Source organism: Amphiura filiformis, chromosome 1, assembly GCF_039555335.1.
Source record: "Amphiura filiformis chromosome 1, Afil_fr2py, whole genome shotgun sequence".
Taxonomy (NCBI): Eukaryota; Metazoa; Echinodermata; class Ophiuroidea; order Amphilepidida; family Amphiuridae; genus Amphiura; species Amphiura filiformis.
In genome coordinates, this window is record NC_092628.1 from 78,292,354 (window position 1) to 78,316,000 (window position 23,647).

Genomic DNA, 23,647 nt, shown 5'->3' on the forward strand with positions numbered 1-23,647 from the left:
GGTAAACAATCCCGGCCAACTCAGGCAGCTTGAGTGGGGTAGTGGGACCCCTGATGAAGGAAATGTCAGCTAGAGCCAAATGAGCTTTTCTTGGGGAATAGCCAACGGCATCCACAACTGGATCTGGGCAGCAGCAGATTTCAGTAGGAGATACTAGGCAGAAGATGAAGTCAATGACTGGTCTTACTGGCAGGTTTTTCTAGAGATTGGAGAGCTACTAGCTGGAGTCTAGGGAATGGTCTCCTTTCTACTGCGCAATGGTGGAAGGCAACGGCAAACCACCACCGACTAATTGCCAAGTAAACCTATGATGATGAGTACAACTAACGTAAAGAGAGATATGACACTGGATAGTGAGACCCCCAGGCCTGAAGGTGTCTCAAAAGCTACTGGGGAAGAGAGAACAGATGGCATCTGCCTGGGCATCAATGACGCTGTCACGTTAAAGCCGCAAGGAGGCGTGAAAGCTGATAATCCCAAGGAGAATGCCAGACGTAACCTCTGGAAATCAACATTGAAGATTGCGACTTGGAATGTCAGGACGATGAATCTGGGAAAGCTAGACATTCTAACAAATGAATTAGAGAGAAATGATGTGCACCTAACAGGAATTTCAGAGATGAGATGGACAGGAAAAGGACATTTCACCACACTAAGTAAACACGTTGTTTACTATTCTGGTACAGAAAGTAAAAGAGAGCATGGAGTTGCTTTTGTAGTCAATGAAGAAGTCGCCAAATGTGTTCTAGGTTATAACCCGATAAATGAAAGAATCATTACCATTCGTATCCAAGGCAAACCAATGAATATGTCAGTAATCCAGGCATACGCACCCACCTCTGCATCAAGTGATGAAGAAATCCAACAATTCTATGACCAGCTACAACAGGCCATAGACAGCATTCACAAGAGAGACATTCTTGTCGTCACAGGTGACTTCAATGCTAAAGTTGGAGCAAGGAGTACCAATAAATATGTGATGGGCAGTAATGGCTTAGGAGAACAAAATGAGAGGGAGAGATGCTTGTTGACTTTTGCCAAGAGAATAAATTTGCAATCATCAACACCTACTTCAAACAACACCCAAGACGACTATATACCTGGTCATCACCAGATCAAAGCACCAGAAATCAGATTGATTACATCTTGGTACAAAGAAGATGGAAATCTAGTTTCATATCTGCGAAGACCCTCCCAGGAGCGGACTGTGGATCTGATCACCAACTTCTGATATCTACCATGAAAATGAAACTAAGGAGGATCAAGCGACAGCGAAAACCAGCCAGATTTGATGTAAGCAAGATCAATGACCAATACAGAGTGGAAGTTAAGAACCAGTTCCAGAGTCTAATGGAGACTGACTCCGAAGAATCTACTCCAGAAGAACTGTGGCAAAACATCAAGAAAGCAATGACAGAAACAGCTCAAGGGACTCTTCCCAGATGTAAGAGCAAGAAAAAACCCTGGCTCACAGAAGAGGTCTTCAAATTGGCTGATCAAAGAAGAAAGGTTAAAGCAAATGGTTTGAAGAACAAAGATCAACGTGGAGAGTATCGTGAGTTGAACAGGAAAATCCAGCAACAAATCAGAAGAGATAAAACTTCTTTCATCACCAAGAAATGTGCTGAAGTGGAAAAGGATAGTGTATCAGGCAACACCAAAGATATGTATAAAAATATCAAAGCACTGACTTCCAAACCTGTTCCAAGACTCAACGTACTGAAGGATGAAAATGAAACCATCCTAACGGAGGTTGAAGAAATTAAATCAAGATGGAAACAATACTGTGAAAAATTATATGCATCTCAAGAAGACAATGCAGAGGAGGAAGATGGGGTTGAAAGCGAAGACACTGACAGTGAACCAGAGATCCTGTTGAGTGAGGTTAACCAAGCAATGAAGAGGCTCAAGAATGGTAAATCACCAGGAATTGACAACATCCAGGCAGAACTGTTGAAAGAGAGTGAAGGGGAAGGTGTTGCAATAATTCACAGACTATGTAACAAGATTTGGCACAGTAAAGAATGGCCAGAGGACTGGAAAAAGGCTGTATTCCTACCTTTACCAAAGAAGGGAGACACAAGGGAATGTGCTAACAACCGCACCATCGCCTTAATTTCACATGCTAGTAAAGTCCTCCTCCATATCATTGCTGAGAGAATTAGAAATCATCTTGAGAATGAATTACCACCAGAGCAGGCTGGCTTTAGCATGGGAAGAGGGACAAGAAACCAAATTGGCAATTTGAGGAATTTAATGGAGAAAAATAGGGAATTCCAGCAACCATTATACCTTTGCTTCATTGACTACTCAAAGGCATTTGATTGTGTGCGGCATAGGCAGCTGTGGAGAATAATGAAAGAAATGGGGTTCTCCGAGCATGTGACTGACCTGATTTGCTCATTATATCACAACCAAGAAGCCACCGTTAGAACAGAGAGTGGAGACAGTGAGTGGTTCACTATTGGCCAAGGCGTTCGTCAAGGATGCATTCTGTCACCGTACCTTTTCAACATATATGCAGAGTACATCATGAGGAGAGCATTTGTTGGTGTTACAGGTCAGGTGTCAGTCGGAGGACGAAAGATTAACAACCTCAGATACGCTGACGACACCACCCTTATTGCAAAGTCATCAGATGAGCTTCAGGACCTTATAGACAGAGTAAAAGCAAATAGTGAGGAATTTGGGCTGCATCTCAATGTCAAGAAAACAAAGATAATGATCTGTGGAGGAGATACAAATCAGCAAGTGAAGGTGAATGGAGAAGATGTGGAACAAGTTGACACTTTCAACTTTCTGGGATCACTAATAGACAATGCAGGGGCAGTTCCCAGGAAATCAGAAGACGCCTAGCCATGGCAAGATCATCGGCAATTGCGTTGACAGATATATGGAAAGACAGAGGTATTTCTAAAGCTACCAAGATTCATATTATGGATGCTCTGGTTTTCCCGATTGCCTTGTATGGCTGTGAAACGTGGGCGGTTGGAATGACAGATAAGAAAAAGATCATGGCGTTTGAAATGTGGTGCTGGCGGAAGATGCTGAGAATATCTTGGAAAGAACATAAGACCAACGAATTTGTAAGAAACCAAATTGGAGACCATGCTTCCGTGTCCCAGAAAATAGATCGTTTTAAACTGGCGTATTTTGGCCACATTTCTAGAAGAGATGGTGACAGCATTGAGAAGATAATTATGCAAGGTCACATAGAAGGCAGTCGTAGAAGAGGTAGACAGAAGCTTAGATGGACTGATGGAATTAAACAATTAACAGGCCTTTCTCTCGTCGCAGCCCACCGTCTGGCTCAAGACAGAAGCTGCTGGAATACCATCATCAACAGGGTCACAAAGGGTCAGTCATGACCCATAGGACCACGACGACGACGATGTGTAATTTATATATTTATGTGTAATTTTGATATTGTGCAATATTTTATATGTATATGTGTCTTTTTGCTGGCAAATAAAATGATATGATATGATATGATAAATGTCAGTTACAACCATAGTGCTTGGATATACATTTTTTTTAAATCCTGGTATTAAAATTAGGCATGAAATTGTGTATTTTAGTGTAAGATTTTTTATTTTTATAGACCTTAATTTCGCCTTTTTTTGGAATTTATGTTTTCGTGTTTCAAACTAATATAATTCGCTAAATAAAGATATTTTCCACCTCTTATATCCGTTTTGATTTCACCTTTTTCCACTTGCGACTGCCAAAATGTCCAACCAGTACTTCATCTCTATAATCAGCAGAAATAATCGATATTTCTATTGTGGCTTGCAAAATCATTCACCCATGGGTACATTCGCGAGTTGATTTTCACAAAATTGGTAGAAATTGAAAAATGGTGCAATCAAAACCATACGTTTGTGAAGGTTGTAATCAAAGCCCATATTCTGACGAAACTGTGACATATTGGCTATTGCCTTATATGATGTGCTTTAGAACATGTAGAAAGTTGGGAAATATCTTTCGTTGGTGAATTATGTTACTTTGAAAAGCAAAACGTTGACTCCAGAAAAAGCTCGCGGGGCAAAATGAAGCCTGTGAAAATCGAAAATCTTATACTAGAAGCATAAATTTCGCACCTAAGTTTAACACCAAGCATTATAGGTTTCTCCTGACATTTACCGAAGAAATTAAAATTATTTTATTAATTAATTATGACGTGAAACGGTGTAATTTTTCACTTATTTCAACACCGAGTTCGATCGTTTTAAGCGCCTAATTAAGTGACTGAGTGGGTTTTGTTTAACATCGACTGACTACCGTTCTGCCTGAACTGTGCATAAAACGTAACGATTCACGATATCGATACCCAATCGCGTCACAGTTGATCTGGTCTATGTTATAAGTACGAGGGCATTCACCCTCATATCTCTGTTCCACTGATAGCCATATTTTCCATGATTATAACTTAGTGTCTTATCTAGCTTGTGAGGAAAATGTCTTTTTTCATCTGTTGTAGGCGAACTTGCGAAGTAAAAATGAACATATCAAACAACATATCAAAAATTATGTAAAATGACAAAAAAGCTGTTTTACTCCAACAAAACTATAACAAAATGAGTTACTTTTTAGCAAAGAAAAGATAAAGAACTGAAATCAAATTTAACGTTTCTCTTTAAAATGTCATGTGCAGAAATTGTCTGTATTAGAATAAAATGGCTATTAAACTGGAAGCATTTTAAACCTGCTATGGAAATGACACTTACAGGTATTGGGTTATTACAGAAAATAGATGCACATCCCTAATATAGAGGCGTTCGGATTTCCTGACTTTTTGACCAGTTATGATTGCCTAAAATCCAGACTTTCAAGCTGGAAACCCATACTTTCAAAGTGTCTAAATACGATTCCATTACTTGTTTGCACATTTTCTTGCATTTCCGTACTTTTTCCAGTAACATTGGCAACTGGAATTCTAGTCGTTTTCAGGAAGCAAACTTGGAAATTAAGACATTTCTTATATTGAAAATTTACTCCTCTACAGGGGGAGTGCTCTTATTTTCTGGAATAGCCCATTGTACCCCAAAGAAACTAATTTGCAAATAGCAAGTAAAAAGAGTGGTTAGGTGTTTTTATTTTTAACTTTCAGCTCCGAGTCAGAGCTTAATCATCTCATACAGATGATTCCCAAGCAGATTTTCATGCTCAGAAAGACCATCAGACATAACAGTAAAAAATGGATGCTGGAATACATTTTTACAGTTAATATGCATTTTTATTAATGAACATCTTGCTGCTTGGTTACACATCCGATGTTGTGTCATTTACAATCTGTTAGCATAATCATAACCCTTGCATATCGAGCAAATCTCGACATTAGACACGATTTGGTGACTCGAATACAAGTGTGGTGCCTTAAAATTCTCACCCCTCCCACAGCAGAATTATGAGCACAGCCCCTAAGGCATAATTAGTCTTTTTTTTGTTTCCATTGCATATACTCCATTATTTGATCAATTGGAAGCCCGTTACCATGGTTACCGGTACCATCTATCATGGCTAACAACAGAATAGATGATGCACCAGTGGAAGACCAGTACCTTCTCGAAATTCCGACATCTCCAAAAGAAGTAAAGGTTGCAAAAGACATTCCACTTAAAGATCAGGGTATCAATGTGTCAGCTCAAAAAAAGATCGGACCTCTTGGTAGAAAAAGACTAAGAAGCGGAGCAAGCATAAGGTAGACCATACAATTTTATATCTGATCTGGGGGAACTACGATATGCCATTCTAGTTGTTGCTATTCCATTTTCGTGTCGACAGAATTAACGTTCAATGAGACACTAACCATTCCAAATCTTATGTCTGCATGCAGGGGTGTGTGTGGGGTGTAAAATGTTCTTTCTATACTTTTGTAGGTCATGTGCTTCTTGAGTTATGTTGTAAAGAGGGCTGAAACAACAGCAATATTTTGTAAAACGTACATAACTCATGCAAAACAATAAATCAAGCAAGTTTTCTAAGTATCTGCTCCTTGGATTGATTCAGAAATTATTAATATTGTGAAGAAAAAAGAACGTGCTTGGGTTAAGTTTAAAAAAAACTGGCAACAGCACTTATTGGGATAAATTTCGATCTTTGCGTAAGCAATCCAAATCCCTCATCAAGAGAAAGCGTGCCGATTTTCTCTTTGAAGTTAGAGACTCACTTAGAGACAACCCAAAGAGGTTTTGGTCATTCCACAAGATTAAAACCCTGGTAAAATTCCCCATTCAATTACATACAATAATTCCACCACCAGCATTCCAGCTGAACAAGCCAGTCTCTTCAACAAATATTTCCACAGTGTGTTTAGAAACAAAGATTCCTTTGACATTGCTTGTATATCTGATAATAATAATGATACCAATAGTTTGTGTTCTGAGAGCATTGGATCCAGGCAAGGCATGTGGTCCGGACGGTATTCCAGGCAAGTTGTTGCGCGAGTGTGCCTTTGAGCTGTCGCACTCCCTGACTGTCATCTTTAATGCTTCTCTACAGCAAGGCAAGGTTCCATCCGCCTGGAAGTTGGCAAATGTCACACCAGTGTTTAAGAAAGGGGACAACACTTGCGTTGAAAACTACCGTCCAATATCACTGCTCAGCCTGGTTTCCAAAGTTCTGGAACGCTGCATCCACAAGAAAATATTGCCCTTTTTACAGCCAATTATTTCCGATGGGCAACATGGCTTTATGCCAAATCGGTCTTGTGTTACACAACTTGTTGATTTTACCCATAATCTTGGTTCTATCTATGACAGGGGGTGTGACACTGATGTTGTGTACCTGGACTTCTCAAAGGCATTTGACTCAGTCAACCATTCCAAGCTTATTGAGAAGCTCAGGTATGCAGGCATCGGTGGCTCACTCCTTGCCTGGTTCAACAATTATTTGGAGGGCAGATTGCAGAGAGTGGTCATCAATGGTGCTCATTCTGACTTATTACCAGTCACATCCGGTGTCCCACAGGGCTCTATCCTAGGGCCCTTACTTTTTGTTATCTTCATCAATGACATGCCATCCTGTGTCTCACCTGAGACACGCATTGCTTTCTTTGCGGATGATGCAAAATTATATAGAACAATTTCTTCCATTGATGATCAAGTGGCTCTGCAAAATGACCTCAATGCTCTGAATAACTGGAGTAAAACATGGGATATTGATTTTAATGCCAAAAAATGTGTGGTGCTTCAGGTCAAAACTCGTAAACGTCACCATGTTGATCCTGTTGATTATAAACTTGGTAACCACAATTTACTTTCTGTTACTAGTCAAAACGATCTTGGTATCATGGTCACTAATAATTTGAATTGGAAAATGCATATTAATCATATGATTTGCAAAGCTAACCGTATTTTGGGCTTGATCCGTCACACTTGCAATGAGGTAAAAGACCCCTTACTCGTAAAATTCTTTATTTGGCTCATGTCAGACCTATTTTGGAATACGGGTCAGAAATTTGGAATCCATCTACAGGGGGTCTCATTACTGCCATTGAAAGAGTTCAAAGGCGTGCTACCAGATTTATCCTTCAAAGTTCTGCCCCTATGAAGAGCGTCTTACAGAACTCAACCTTTCTAGTCTTGAGGACCGTCGCAAGTTTAAAGATAACATCCTGCTCTTCAAGGGTTTACATGGCATGTCTTTTATCTCATTGCAAGATAGAGTGAATTTCCGTGGCACTGAATCCATTTCTTTAAGATCTTCTGACTCACCTACAATTATCCCAAATAAGTGCAATACCAATATTTTCAAGCAGACATTTTTTAACCGTGTGTACAACTCCTGGAACAACCTCCCTGCTGACGTTAGGAATGTTCAAATTTTCAAATATTTCAAATCCGAGATCCTAAATTACTACATCTCAAATTCACCTGTCAGTATCCATAAATAATGTCATCGGGTTTGTTCATAATTCACAATTTGCAAATGTTTCTTCTGTACATGTCCGGAAATGCTTCGGTATGGAGGTCTTAGGCATGCCTCGGTGGCGTTTCGTGCTGCACTGTGGTACTTTCTCAGATTGACGCCACCAACGTCAAGTTCCAGCAGGAATCAGACGAGGAGTGTGAGTGTGATCAGTCAATTTGATATGGTGCTACGGTGTGGTGCGGAGCGTCATTGGGGTGTGTAGGGGATCTTTGTGCCGAGGTGTTCTTGGATTTGTGCGGGGAACATTTGCAAATTGTGAACTTGTCAGTTTACCTACCTTGTGCAATTTCACTAATGTTTATTGAATTATGCGATGTCTTTACGCTATATTTGGCAACTCAATTTTAGTATTATATTGTATTTTTAATGTATTTTATAGTGTTTTTTAAATATGCTTATAATTATGTACTGTGTAATTTTAGTTCTTTTATTTTGGTGTGTGTATAAGGGCCCCCATCCAGTGGGCCTGCGTGCCTGTTCGGGGTTGCCCTTTTGCACCACACACCGCATTTTGATATTTTGTGCAATAAAGATATTAAACTAAACTAAACTAACTAAACTATATGATTTGTAGAATGATCTTTTGCAAAACATCAAGGTGTTATTTTTCAGTAGTAATATATTGATTTAGATAATGAAAATCAAATTTTTTTTTTGGCTGCTTCGACCAACAATACCTCGTCTACCCTTAAGGTTTTCAAAAAGGATCCCAAAAGTTTGGCATGTGCAAAGGGGAGCAAAGATTTTTTGAAGGCCGAGAGGGGGGCGATTTTTGGCATGCCATTTGGAGATTTTGGGAGGGGGGGCTCATAATCATTATATAGCCCCTAACAATTATTTGCTGCATTGTAGTTTAGAATGTAAAAAAAATAACATAAACATTGGTAAACTCCGTTGCTGGGTAGGAGATAACTAATTTATACCTCTTCTGTTATTGATGTTATTTATGAATTGTTGTTTATTTCACCATAAATACTATCGCCTAGAACATTTCATTTTGACTGAACCATTATTTCTTTAGAATAAATTGTTTCAACCACTTCAATATAAAGCCCTACTGTTCCTTGATGAAAAATATCGTTTAGAAGATATATTAATATAGACCCTATATCCCATATTGTTAACCCAAAGACAAATGTGTGAATAAACATTCTTTGTAAGACTGATGGATTGATTGATTTTGAACCCATAACCATCAACACTTCCTTTTATTTATTTCATTCTAAACTACAATGCAGCACATTGTCAATAATGTGTATTGCCCCATTGGAAAGGTCCAAAATTGAGGCCATTTGAATTTGTCTAGTTATCTCAGTGACGCGTGAACGAATGTTGCTGTTTTTGCACCATTTTAAAGCAAAAAAATTGATTTTCATTATCTAAATAAATATATTACTACTGAAAAATAACACCTTGATGTTTTGCAAAAGATCATTCTACAAATCATATACTTTAAAACTTGCTTGCTTTATTGTTTTGAATGAGTTATGTACGTTTTACAAAAGTGCTGTTGTTTCAGCCCTCTTTACAACATAACTCAAGAAGCACATGTGACATGCCTTACAAAAGTATATCTGTGATATTTGAATTCTTACACTCGATATGAAATGAGCAATGCAATTTTTGCCAAAGCTCACTACCATTCGCAAGATGCTGTGAACTACCAAATCGCAAACAGATTTTTAGTTTAAAACCTTTTCACAAATTGTATTTTATGATGACAATTTATTTTACACATCTTTTAATTTAAGTTTGAGGAAATGTGGTTTTGGTGTGAATCCATATTTGTTTTAAAATAGTGCAACAATGTGTTGTATATAAGCGTCAAAAATGCTTGAAATAAATGATGAGAACAGTATTTTGTGATGTATTTTGATATACTGTTAATGTTTTAAATCTCAGGGGAGGGAAATCCCAGCCATTTCACCCAGTTGCAGCACTACGTAAAGGCAAACAACTAAAAGGTTCCGAACGAATCAAGTTGAAACGTCTCGGATTTGGATTATCGCGAAGAAAACGTCATGATGAGAAAAGTAGCGAGGAGAACAGTAGTGGCAAATCGTCTGAGGTAAAATAGTTACAAGTCACTATAAATGACACTATTTACTGTCTTGTTCGTTATTCATGTTATTACTTAGTCGCCTTCAAATTTAAATTTTTTTTTTCTTGTTAGACAAGGTTTTTTATTTCCTTATCGTTTGTCCCTTTTGCTAAACTGCTTGCTTGATTAAGTTATTGCTTAATTGCTTGATCTTTGGTTGCTTGCTTGATTGATTGATTGATTCATCCATTCATTTATTTATACAGACTTCAATCAGATCCATATTCAGCTTTACCCGGAAGTTTTTGTGGACAGGAGCTCAGTCAGAAATTAACCGTTTGGACAAGTTAGATGACAATGGTTTGGCATCAATGCATATCGCTGCACAGAGTAATCAGGTTGCCAAAATTGATACGCTTATACAGAAGGGGGCAGGTAAGAGATCTTCTTTTACCTTCCAATTTAAATGCTTCTGATTTTTAATAGTAGAATGAAATTACTAATACATCTTTAAAAGCCGCATATTGAATTTGTTATTTTGTTTATTATGTTATCAAAGATGGATGGGACGTAAAATAAATGTGCATGAATATGTATGTTTAGGTTGTAGAGTTAGACAAGTTTGGCAATATGGACTGGATTTCGACATTGTTGTCAGCTGGCTGTTATGTTCAGAAAAGTTAGGCGTTCGTTCGTTAATCTATTTAATACATCAATGATCATAACTTTTGGTGGCAATATCCTAAAATTTGACTTTTGGGGATTATTTCGCAGTTAAAATATGAAAAAGTGGTCCATTTGTTAATTAACTTGAATAAATGTTCAAGGACTGTCGAATGTCAAAAACGTCCATTTTTAATAATTTGCCATAAAATTTAAAAAATCTCAAATTATTTGATATCAGCCTCGTATTCAGAATGCAATTTAGTGTGTCTGATCTCAGGTCCCACAAAAAATACTGTGCATTAAGGTGGGTGACCGAGCCCTTAAATGTAAGGGGATGTAAAAGTGAGGCCCACATCACTACCTGGTTGATCGATTGTAGACCAAACCTACAGCCCCACCCCATTTCAAAAATAAATCTACGCCACTGAAAATTGCATAGTTTCTGAGATTTTTAATAGCATTTTTAGAAGTCATTTTTGATACTTTTAGAAATTGAAACTGGCATATCGACTATACCGATGCTCCCGAAATGAACAAAGGTTGCAGATTGGTTGAAAAATTATATGATACACGTGCAAGCATATAGGGAGAAAATATAATGGAAAAAAGTAATACCCGTTTAAAAGATATTTCATCCACATATTGTAAATAAAATAATAACTTTGGTTCCTATGCTATCAACTAATTTACAAGTGCACTGACAATTTCTGTATGTGGATTAACACTAATATAGAAAAAAGAAAAAAACGTTATGAAAAAAGTAATTTAATAGAAAATATTAAAGCTGTTTTACCCGCATATTTTAAATAATATAATGACATTGGCTCCATGATGTCAGCATATAAATGTAAATCTACAGAAAAACGTTGCCAACCATGCAAACGTAAAAAAGCCTCAAAGTTAAAATAATATTATTTTGTGCCTTCAGTTTTTCAAAATTGGTCCTATTAACATGTATGGATACTCTTATTTGCATTAAAATAAATGCTGTGATTCTTAATTTCGCTTTGATGAAAAGCTTTGATGGGTCTGCTCAAAGTATATAAATTTTAGTTTGTTCATTCTGATGTAAAATTATGTTACCTCCGAACTTCATGCGGCAGTGATCACTTTATGCGTTGACGTGTGAACATAATTAATGTGAATGCTTATTTTTTAGTATGCATACTTTTTATTTTTTGTGGGACATGAGTGCACATGCATTCTGAATACGAGGAATGTCCTTCTGATATCAAGTATTTCTTTTTTAATTGGCAATAAAATATTTTTCATATCAGTGATATCTACTGATATGTACTTCAAGTGTATGTAGCTGGGAGGAATTTTCGCTTTTCCTTTTCTTTCCTTCGAGGTTAGGTTATTCAAGTGTTTTGGATATTATGTAACATAACCATGATAACTGGAATAAGTGTCAAATTCCCAAAGGATTCCAGAAATGACACTTTCGGGCATGCCAATTAGACAGTGCTTTCTGATTTAAAGTTCTCATTTAAGTTCTACTAAGCTTTTCATTCATTCATGGTTTATTAAAAGACACGGTAGCAGCTAAAAGCTGAATTGCTGTGAAATTTACAATCATTAAAAAAAAACAAAAAGCATGACATAGATTTAAATATCAGAAAATATCACTTAGACGGGTACTACACCCCCCGATAAACCCGTGTCCACTCTCGCATCCCTCCCAAAACCAACAACACAGTGGCAACAAAAGTCATGCACATCACAGGGGCAAGGAATCCAACCACCACACCGGAATCTCAGTGACCCAAGACAAGCGGTCCGTTATACATGATAAGAAATAAGGTACCGATAGGATGTACCCCGTTTCCCATCATATACACTGAACCGCCCGTCCCGAGCCACCGAAACCCCAGTGCAGCAATTGGACTCCCCGCCCCAACAACATACACAACCCCCGCCACCAGTGAGCTACTACTTTCTGAGACAGATGCAAAAATAGTCACAAATTAACCACAGGGGTGCAGTACCCCCTTAAAGTACACAAAATAAACCAAGGGGCGAAACCTCATCCTGTAACCAGAACCCACAGAAAGAGGTCCGCAGCTAAAAGTGCAGTCAACTGGACCTGGGGAAATGGTGGAAAGGAGGTGGTTTCACCCCAAGATAAAATTATTCAAATAGTAATGACCAAAACTATTAAAAAAAATGACATCGAACCATGTTTCTGTTCAAGCTATATTCAAATTAGTTTCCTCTGTGGTCAGTTATGACCTGGCATCTCCATGAAAGATTTGGTAATCATTACAAAAATGGAGGACGCTTAAGTTTTTAAAGTTTAAAAACGTTCTGCTTCCAGAAATTTAAGGACATTTTAAATTAATTATTTGATGTATTGTTTGTATGTAAATTTATTTTAGATGTTAATGTTAAGTCTTCTATGGATGAGGCAACACCGCTTCATTTGGTAGCTCGATACAATTGTCCAGATGCTGCCGAAGTACTCCTCCAGTATGGCGCTGACGTCACAGATACCCTTACCAATGGACAAATTCCTCTACATGTGTGTTGTAGACGTGGGTTTTTGAAAGTCGTTAAGGTAGGAAGTATAGGGAGTAGGAAGTATAGGTATTTTTTCTTATTGTTCTTATTTCGTAGTTTATCATTTTCTTCTGATAAATTTTAAATTCAGATCTTGATACACAACGGCGAAACATACTACGTTAACTCGAGAGATAAAGAGAGAATGACACCACTTCATCAAGCTACTATCAATGGTGATATTGACGTCTGTAAGTTGTTGGTGAGTGTATAAATTGATCCGAATTTAAAAGACATAAAATATAGTTATACTATTAAACCCCACTTTCGCCCATGTATATTTTCAGATACTCAATTAGAATGCCATTTCTGTTCTTGTTATACCGGTCGCGACACACTTGTGTCCTTGTGGGACCAGGCTCACGCAAAATGCTGAAGGCAAACAAGAACAAGGAAAAGAAGGCCACTACTTGTTGTCTTGCTTTATGACAAGCTTTCCTGGATTCTTCCCATCGATCATACCTGCAAAAAGCTCACAAATTCTTAGGTGTCATTTATAGATCTTTCCAATAAGCCCCCTTCAGCATTCGTCTAATTACCCCAAAGGTTCGCCTGTCGCGTCATTCTCAAGTCTTGGAATCTCTCCTTTTCTTGGATACCGACCTGCCTCTGTTCAGCAAGCGTCTCGATTTTATTTATCTATGTTATTTTTGCAAAATCTTGTCAATCTTTGCTCTTCGCCCAAATGCTTTTCAGCCTTATCCCAGCCCCTGGGATTTGAAGAAATTATTCTTTATTCATTCTCCCATAGATTGAAAATGGCGCTGATATTCGAGCCAAAGATATCAACCAAATGACACCGTTAATGCATGCGGCTCAGAGTGGATTCGAAGAGTGTGTGCAAATTCTCTTAAATATGGGTAAGATTAAACTATTAATGTTCTTTGATATGAACCGCTAGAATATGAATACTTTGCCTATAAGGATAATTGTTCCCAGATCACACCAAGTTGATTTGAAATAAATATTGAAATTATTTAGAGGGCATATTTGGCTTTTAGTATGAAAACCATCTGCGTATGTTATATACCAGTTTGTCGCATCAATCGACCCAATTGACAACCATCATTATCTTATGACTCATCAATGTATTAGAATTATTATAATTTACATTATTGGATGCATTTTCCAGCCACCGTGTTCCATATTGTTTGTAAAATTGATATACCATAATTATACAGGCTGTATCAAAATGATTAGTACTCATTGTTATTGTAACAATGCACATAGAATATATTTTCACCTAACGTTACGTAAGTATAGAACCTCATAATAATTAAGCAAAATTTACCAGTAATAAATTACAAAATTATGTAAAAATTTATCTTACTTAATTAAAATAGTAGTAGTAGTAGTAGTAGTAGTAGTAGTAGTAGTAGTAGTAGTAGTAGTAGTAGTAGTAGTAGTAGTAGTAGTAGTAGTAGTAGTAGTAGTAGTAGTAGTAGTGTTATCATTATTAATTGTTATCATTATTATTATCAATTACTTAAAGGTGGCATTCCTATAGGCGATTTCCTATCTGACAGAGATATTGAAGGAAACACAGCTCTACATCTCGCTGTTGGAAATCGACATATAAATGTAAGCGTGATTTTTAGGTGCAGATGCATTGTAAACGCTCTTTCGCACCTAATGGAGCATGTTGCTTTATGTATGCATGAAAACAATTTTACATCTGAAATGTTAAATGATTTGTATTAACACTGTCATTGATGAAATGTTGCAATAATTATATATATATATATATATATATATATATATTACTTTAGGTCGCAAGATCCTTAATGGAGCGCGGGGCACCTGTTAATTGCCGAAAAACTACCAACGGATTTACGCCGCTTCATCAAGCGGTAATCATTGGCGAGGAACCGTTGGCGCAGTTGCTTATTGATAAAGGCGCAGAGACAGAAATCATCGACAATGAACAAATGACACCACTTCACAGGTGTGTTTGATCTGGCATTCATATATTTTTATTATTATGTAACCAGAGCAAAATATATTCACAACTGGTTGTATGTGCATTTTAGATATAATTATGGTGATATAAATATGCTTGACAAATATTTTTAAATAGTCGTAGCTATCCTCATCAAGATTTATATCCTAGCGTAATAATGAAACTGTAGCTCTTCAAACCTTACTGTAATACCCAATTCTTTTTTGTTTTAGAGCGGCAATGTTCAATAGAGTAGATACAATACTACTTCTCATAAGACAGGTAAGTGTTATTAATCATTGCATCAGGCATCGTCATCTCATGTATTGTTATTTTGCCTTCAGATTCTCTCGGCAATAATCAAGCAATCAACATCTTTGATTCAAAAATACAACAATAACAACAACAACAACAACAACAACAAATACACATTTAATGAAAAGATGATCAAAAGGCCTGAAATAAACACCCCCGATATATGGGCCTAAGTTGCCCCTAAGTTACACACCCCGCAAGTAGTAGTAGTAGTATCGTTTTTCACACTTAATCGGTATTTTAAACACATTGAATCCATTATTATCAGGGACTGTACCTTGAAACAAAAGACGAAGACAATTTCACTCCTCTATTGTGTGCCGCATGGAAAGACCAAACTGAGGCCGGACGAACTTTGTTACGCTACGGTGCAGACATTACCGCAATAGACAAAGAAATGAAGTCATGCTTACACTGGGCTGTAGAAATGCAGCATCTGGAATTTGCTAAGATGTTATTTGAACATGGTCATGGCGGTAAGGAAATTTTGAACTGGAAAGACAGAGCGGAGCAAACGGCTTTACATTACGCAGCAGAAGTTGGCAATGTGGAGGTATTGTAAAGTATTATCATATTCCCATGATCATGATGTTATGTTGCAGTTATGTGATGCAACATCTAAAGGTTATTTAAAATAAGCTCTTCAGTCCAAAATAATGTTTTTTAATGATTTTAATAATAAAAATAAGGTACACGAAAATTACAATAAACCTATGTACAGTTAAAGCCATAATGTGTGATTTGCTCTACAGCGACGCCATCAATTTTTCTCGAATTTCAACTTTTTGCAGATTGTAATGCTCAATGGTGTACTAAAAAAGTTTTTATATTAAATCCGGAATCTCCGGGTTTATTCACAATTCACCAATTGAATGATGGCTAACACGCCTCGTGAGCTCATGTGTACATGTACCATAGATTCAGAAACTGTGTGCATATCGCTACTCGTCTTACGTAGCTTTACGTCTGATTATACGTCCCAGCTACATGAAGCTCCACTCATAAATACGGTATATATACACGTAATACGAGCTATTAATTTTCTTCGTTTTACCTATTTGTTTGGTTTGAAATTAAAAGTGGACAATGTGATCAGTGAAACCTAACATTTAGATATGGATCTATTCTCTGTGCAAATCATATATTATTGCTTTAAATACATGCAAAATACCTAGATACGTCAGTACGACGTGCAATGTATTTCATTTTGCCGATATTTCTTAGTTGTTTACTATTATAAAATGTGTATAAAAAGTGGCGTAATGTTAATACGCCACTATGGAAAACACATAAATTTAATTTTAGCTAATTTTGACTGCTGAGACTTAGCAACATGAAGAGAACATTAAAAAACATAATTATGTGCCAATTTTCAAACACATTACCAAAAATCACCTAATGCAACCATGGAAAGAATCCGACGAATTAGGAAATAAATGGGTCTTCGTTTAACTGAGGAGTATACTATTTTATTGACGTGAACAACGTGAACAGCCTAAAAATGCAAGTGCGTCCTCTATTGTGGATATAAAGATCTTTCCCCGGTTAAACGATTAAAATCCAAATCAAGTCTGAACAATTTGTGTAAAACTTCCCCAGTTAGGCGTAGAGAATCAAAAAGAATACGAAAGCTTTTATATTCGTGTCTTCTTCAATTAATATAGATTTGTTTTTTCTGGTCGTATGCATATTATTGTGAATTTCTGTTTGCTTTTTATCTCGTATTTTCCATGGAATGAAGATGGTCAAGTTGCTGATAGAGAATGGTGCGTCCATAGTTGTGAAGGATGGTGAAGAAAAAGCTCCACTTCATATTGCTTGTCAGTAAGTGATGCTAAATGTGTGTTTCTATATTATTTTGTTAATATTATCTTTTACATTAATTTCTTTGTTCGAAAGCAAGGGATTATAATATACGCATTCTTTCTTTGCCATTCGCTAACAGATCCGGTCACTTGGAATGCATAGAAACGCTGCTACAGGCATGTCCGATTCCTCTCAATGATGACGACATTGGTGGTATGACGCCATTGTTGCTGGCGAGTGAAAATGGTCATCATACAGTTGTCAATTTCCTCATCAAGATGGGTGCAGACATGGCGAGCAGGTCAGTCGGTAATAAATGATGGGATCGTGAATTAGCCACGTTATACCAAAAAGTTCACAAACAAGACTGATAAATTAATTAATAGTTTATTGTCAATGTAGAATCCCTGTGTTATAGGGCGATAGAGGTGTTTCCAGAATTCTTGGAAGCTTATAAATCACACTAAAAATGACTGACATGACTCCCTCAGATGGGGATTTGCCATTTGGTCTAATACCATTTGGTCTTATATCCATTTTGTCTACATCCATTTCGTCTAAACCCATTAGGTCTATATCCACTACGGCTAATAATCATTTGATCCCCTATAACCATTTGGTCCGATAACCATTTGGTCCGATAACCATTTAGTCTAATAACCATTAAGTCTAAAACCATTTAGTCTAACAACCATTTAGTCTAATACCCATTTGGTATATAACCAATAGGTCTAATAAAAATTTAAAAAATAGGTCTAATAAAAAATAGGTCTAATAAAAAAAATAAAAATAAAATAGCCATTTGGTCTAATACCCATTTGGTCTACAAACCATTTTAGTCTTACCAGCATTTAGTTTATTAATAAATAGACGAAATTGTATTAGACTAATTGGTTATTAGACCATACGAGTATTAGACCTAACGGTTATTAGACCAAGCGGTTATTAGACTAAACGGTTATTGAAGAAATATTATACCAAATGGTTATTAGACTATATGGTTAGTAGACATACCGGTTATTAGACCAAACAATATTAGACTAAATAGACATTAGACTATGTGGTTATTAGACTAAGTGGCAATTAGTCTTTCTGGTAATAGACCAATTGCATATAGACTAAACAGGAATTAGACGGAATGGTATTAGACCAAATGGCAATAGACCCCTCAGATAACAGATTGGTCATAATTATATAAAATACGGATTGTGATCAACGGAGAGTCTAGCATCGTGATCCTTCATAATATAATAAAAACCTGTAGGATTCTTATAGTTCTTGACAATCTTAGACCATTATTGTAAACATCAGGTATATTATTGCGCCTTTTCTATCACCTATTTTTTGTCCAGATATGATGACCGGCGGTCTCCTTTAGCTCTTGCTGCCAGAAACAACGAACTACATGTCATGAATATCCTAATTGATAATAACGCCGATGTAAATGCAATGGACAAAGATCGGGTAATGTACATCAATATTATATATACACAGTGTCTTTATAAAGTATATAAATGGTAGCTAATGGTATCAAGTACCACCCAACAAAGAAATTAACTTTGATACCAATTAATGTTTCTTGGGACCTCGAAAATAACATCTAAAATCGAAGTCCGCTATCTTCTGTCTTGCAAGTCCCCACAAAAGTCCTCGGAAGGTTATTGGAAATTACATTTACCGTACAATAGGAGAAGGGACCTGTAATTACTGACCCGTAATCTAGTATCTTCCGATCGTGATATCGATGCGTTGTTATACAGTTATTGGACTCCTCGGAAAAAGTACAGGGTTTTTATTTTACATTGGTTCACATTTGTGACACTTTGTAAGATTTTCAAATTGATGCTGAAGTCAGCATTGGCGGGCCCGCAGTGACTTTCACGGTTTTATTTCGAGCACTGCTTGAAAGTATTAATGCGGATTGCTGGGCAAATGATTGTGCACATCATATACACATACTTTACACACCCAACACCCATACACACCCATCCCACACACACCACCCCCTCTGCCGCCGCCATTATTATGAAATGCACCCCACAACATCATTTAAAATGAGTACAAAATGTACAACATGCAACGCCCAAAACATCGACATATTTTGCAGATGTCAATCACTGTTCTGGTATGGTCGGAAATTCCTCATTTGTATTGGACAAATGAACAATCGGTGTAGAAAGCAAAGTTATGATCTAAAGTCTTGTAAAATAAGTGTTATCAATGACAGTATGTAAAATCGGTTTTGTGCATGTTGACATTGCGAACCCTTTATTTCGGTCATTGATACTGAGGCTAGACAAGAATCATATTTACTTTTGGAAATTGTTTTAACATTACACTGTTTTACAGAACACTGCTTTGCATCTATGTGCACAATTCGGACACGAAGCACCAACCAGGTTATTACTGAACAGTGGAGCTGATCTCCGCCTACAGAACGTTTATGGAAAGTATCCACTGGATGTAGCAATAGAGAACAAACATGAAGGAGTTGCCAAAGCGATATTGTCTTGCAGAAGGTATAAATTGTAGTTTATATATCTACGATAAAAGTTTACTGAAACAAACCCACTTTGAGTGAATCGAGTCTAATTGTATTATCCGCCAAATTCTCTTAATAGCGTAATAACCACCGCCAGGGTTCCAACCCGCAACATCTCGCACCATAGTCAAACGCCTTATCGATTAAGCTAACGTGGTTGCTTGATGGCTATTGTTTCTTTTTAGCCCTGCGGGGCAACCTTGGTGGCTATTGATTGTTGCAGTTTGGCTTGTTTTCCAACCTCCCCTCCGCCACGCCCCGGGATTCTTTAACGTAACAATATAGTCATTTATATATCTTATTGTGTCAAAATATAGCTTCAAAACGTTTAAATACGGAATAAACTGAACATCAAGAGATGGCGCTATCACTGCACGAATGTGGTCAATGTTAGCACTTATAGTAGATAAGTTTGGTTGCATCAAAACATGATATTCTGATCTTGCCACTCAAGAGCTCTTTTTAAATCTGTAAAAGTGGAAGTCAGAAATGCAAAAACAGCGTTTATTGTTCACGGTTGTTTTGATGTGATCATTTATTAATTTATCTAACATAACATATTATATAATGTTCAATTCTAGACTTAGACAATACCAACACCTATCACATTCTGTATTTCTGTGGTAATTTTTATTCTATAAACTGTGCATTTGTGTGCAAATAGAGGGCGTTATTTACATATATTTTAAATTTAAATTAGCCAAATAATATGACTGATTCATTACATTTCATGATAAAATGTTTTTTGAAAATGTCCATTCCATTTGTTAGTATTTTTCTGATGTTTTAATACCATTATGTAAGTGTCTATCCCTTGTAAAGATACAAACAAGTCAGATGATGGTGGATGCGATATCGCTATTTTTGACGTCGCCATTGGATTAACACATAATCATGAAATCTTCACAAACAATTCTAAATTTGTTATGTGGTGTCAAAGCAAAATTATCTTACTCTAAAACCGTTGGGGTTCTGCAAAGTACCCCACTGCAAGTATGTTAATTGTCCATTTGTAATCGCTAACCGTGTATTGTGAATGGGGCTGTCAGCCCTGTATCTTCGCCAGCCTCGTACGTCCGTGTTGCGTGTCCTATGCCGCCTGCAAACAAGTTTTAAGATAAATAGCGCCATCATTGTTTACTTTGCTAACTTTACTTAGAAATGACAGTTTTACATTGTATCAGAAAACCGTGTGTTATGTTACTCATGTAAACAGTTGGGAGGTTGCTATGAATAATTGCGATGCGACTGGACATTCTCCAATGAGGAGACTAATAGCGAGACTTCCTGAAGCAGCACTTCTAGTGATGGATCAGTGTGTCACCCATTCCCATGAAGACACCAATCATCCTGATCTTAAGGTGGGTTGCTTTGTTTCATTGTATCCTTGATTGCTTATTCATGCATGTATAAGTGCTTAAGGGCTTACGCCTACTATTGCACAGTATTTTGGGACCTGCGAGCACATTGGACACACCATAGTGCATTCAAAATCCTTCTGATATCAAATTAAATTTTTACATTTAACAGCCCTCGAAGTCCAAAAATTTGACTTCTTCGGTATATAGGTAACACATACGAGTATGAAAATATTCCGCATGGTTTTACTAAAAACCACGATTGCTGTCACTAATTTTTTTTCTTGTAATAAAAGCTTACAATTTATTTATTTATTTATTTATTTATTTATTTATTTATTTATTTATAGTAAGAAATTATAGTGAAACCATCACTAGATAAAGTGCTCAACTATAAAATATAGGAGCGAAATATATATATATATTTATTTATTTATTTATTTATTTATTTATTTATTTATTTATTTATTTATTATCATTTATTTATTTATTCACTTATTTCCTTTTCAAAACTATATGCATTTGATTGATAGTTAATAAAAATTTAAAAAAATAAATAACCATGCAATTTCATATAATATTATTGCTTTAAAAAGGTTAATAATTTGAGTTCTTTCATATCAAATTGCTTACTCGTTGTTTGTATCTATTGACTCGTGTGGCATGCCTCAATTCAAATTGTAAAACCCTAATACAAACGAAAATACTGTCACTGCAAATTCAGCATATCTCGATTTTTCTTACCTATAGTATTGTGCAACTGAATTTTTAAAACAAATATATTGTAATTTATTTTATTTATTGTTATCTTAATTTGCACAGATAACCTACGATTATCGGTATATCGATCCAGGTCCAGATGATATTTCTTTTGACAAAAACAAGATGCGTTATTTTGCACTCGAGGTAAATCAAGTTAGACGAACTAATTCTTGAACCTCTTTCTGTCTTTAAGCTTGAAGTTTATGATACATAATGTAAAATAGATAGCTGAGAAGACCTTTACTTTTCAATATTTTCTTCAACTGCTCAGTATACCTCTACATGAAAAGTAGGTTACCAAAATATGGGCTTATGTGTACATTCTAATACAGTATAAATGATATTTACAGTCGTCAACCTGTCCAGAGCCAATAATTGCTTTCTGTTTTATTCAAAGACCATGGTCGAGTTCCGACGTGAAAAGCTTCTGGCGCACCGTCTCTCTCAAACAAGCTTGTCAAAGAAGTGGTAAGATGAAATCAAATTGTATCTATTTTGCTTTACAATCATGACTAACTGTATGCCTAATACTTTTAGTATTACCAGTGTACGAAATACGAATACACTGAAATTTACTAATTAAACGTCTTATTATGCTAATATTTGACCATTTTGTTTAATATCCAGGAAATCGTTTGCTCGGTACTTCAACTATTTTGATTTTCTCGTCTACCTTGTTTTTGTTGTCATCGTGAGCCTATATCTCAAGCTAAACATGGGAATATACAACATAACCGGCAAAGATGAGTTCGGCTGTCCGACTATCTCCAATGTGACAGAACTGTACGACTTGCCGTACAACAGCATAGTGTATTATTGGGTGAGTACATAATCAACCCAACTCGGTTGTTAAACACCTACCAATTTAGTAAGTTTGAGTCTGGTTTAATTCCGGGTTCAATACGTACCGAAGTGGAATTATGCATGTTTACCCAGCAAACACAAAAATGTTCTTAAAACATTTATACAAAACGTTTATACAAAACTTTTAATAAAAGATGTTTTATTTTGTCCACTACTTACAAATTACTTGCTTTACCTTCCGCGGCAAAATTGTTAGACAAGCGTTTCGAAGCGGCGATGGGTATCTGCACTAACAGCCAACATCTATAATAATTAGACAGCTCCAATAATAGATTGTAAGCCCGAGCGTGTTGCTAGAGTTATGAAATCGTATAACATACATGCTGCTATAAAACCGCACAGAAATATTATGTAACGAAGATAGCCCCTTCTTCCAAATAAACTATATGTGGTTTGTATAATTCTTAAAGACTTATCGGACAATTCTGATTTAGGTTTATTGATCGCACAGCCTCGAGTAAAAATCGAGCAGCACTTTGCCCGGGAACTTGGTCCCTAACACACACTGTCAATCATATCGCCATCTATTTGTTATCAATCCAATCTAACCGTAAGCACCAAGCATATGCACCAAGTGAGAGTTTAACTTTCGCGCCAACACGTTGAAGCGCCGTTTAGTGGTAATGGCCCGGAGGATTTAAATCATCAAGATATCTGGGCTACAAATCACAAGCCAGGTCCATATAAAGCTGCATTACATCATAGCTAATTTTAGTAGTCCAGTTGTCCGGACGGCTTTTCCATAGACGCCCATCTCAAACATTTTAACCATAATTCTGGCGATTCACAATACGATGCGCCTCCAGCGGTTGGTCTTGACAGTCCAATTTTTGACCTTCTGGGTCGACATCGCCGTTTTAGCC

General features: G+C 36.6%; 2 protein-coding genes across 2 annotated transcripts in view; both read left to right on the forward strand.

Annotated features, from left to right (window-relative positions):
* The first annotated feature begins 313 nt into the window (after positions 1-313).
* Positions 314-1,231, forward strand: LOC140163271 (craniofacial development protein 2-like). Its single transcript, XM_072186672.1, has one exon. The coding sequence runs from the start codon at positions 314-316 to the stop codon at positions 1,229-1,231; it is 918 nt and encodes a 305-aa protein (XP_072042773.1).
* A 4,285-nt stretch (positions 1,232-5,516) lies between these two features.
* The window catches only part of LOC140163292 (transient receptor potential cation channel subfamily A member 1-like), a 28,053-nt gene continuing 9,922 nt past the window's right edge, over positions 5,517-23,647 (forward strand). The window contains exons 1-19 of the mRNA XM_072186694.1: positions 5,517-5,701; positions 6,762-6,845; positions 9,835-10,000; positions 10,240-10,408; positions 13,018-13,196; positions 13,290-13,400; positions 13,950-14,058; positions 14,691-14,779; positions 14,968-15,143; positions 15,371-15,419; positions 15,721-16,005; positions 17,194-17,276; positions 17,398-17,559; positions 18,611-18,722; positions 19,608-19,777; positions 21,017-21,161; positions 21,981-22,064; positions 22,318-22,388; positions 22,548-22,740. Of these exons, the coding sequence (XP_072042795.1) occupies positions 5,517-5,701; positions 6,762-6,845; positions 9,835-10,000; positions 10,240-10,408; positions 13,018-13,196; positions 13,290-13,400; positions 13,950-14,058; positions 14,691-14,779; positions 14,968-15,143; positions 15,371-15,419; positions 15,721-16,005; positions 17,194-17,276; positions 17,398-17,559; positions 18,611-18,722; positions 19,608-19,777; positions 21,017-21,161; positions 21,981-22,064; positions 22,318-22,388; positions 22,548-22,740 (2,622 nt within the window). The remainder of the gene's footprint in view (positions 5,702-6,761; positions 6,846-9,834; positions 10,001-10,239; positions 10,409-13,017; positions 13,197-13,289; positions 13,401-13,949; positions 14,059-14,690; positions 14,780-14,967; positions 15,144-15,370; positions 15,420-15,720; positions 16,006-17,193; positions 17,277-17,397; positions 17,560-18,610; positions 18,723-19,607; positions 19,778-21,016; positions 21,162-21,980; positions 22,065-22,317; positions 22,389-22,547; positions 22,741-23,647) is intronic.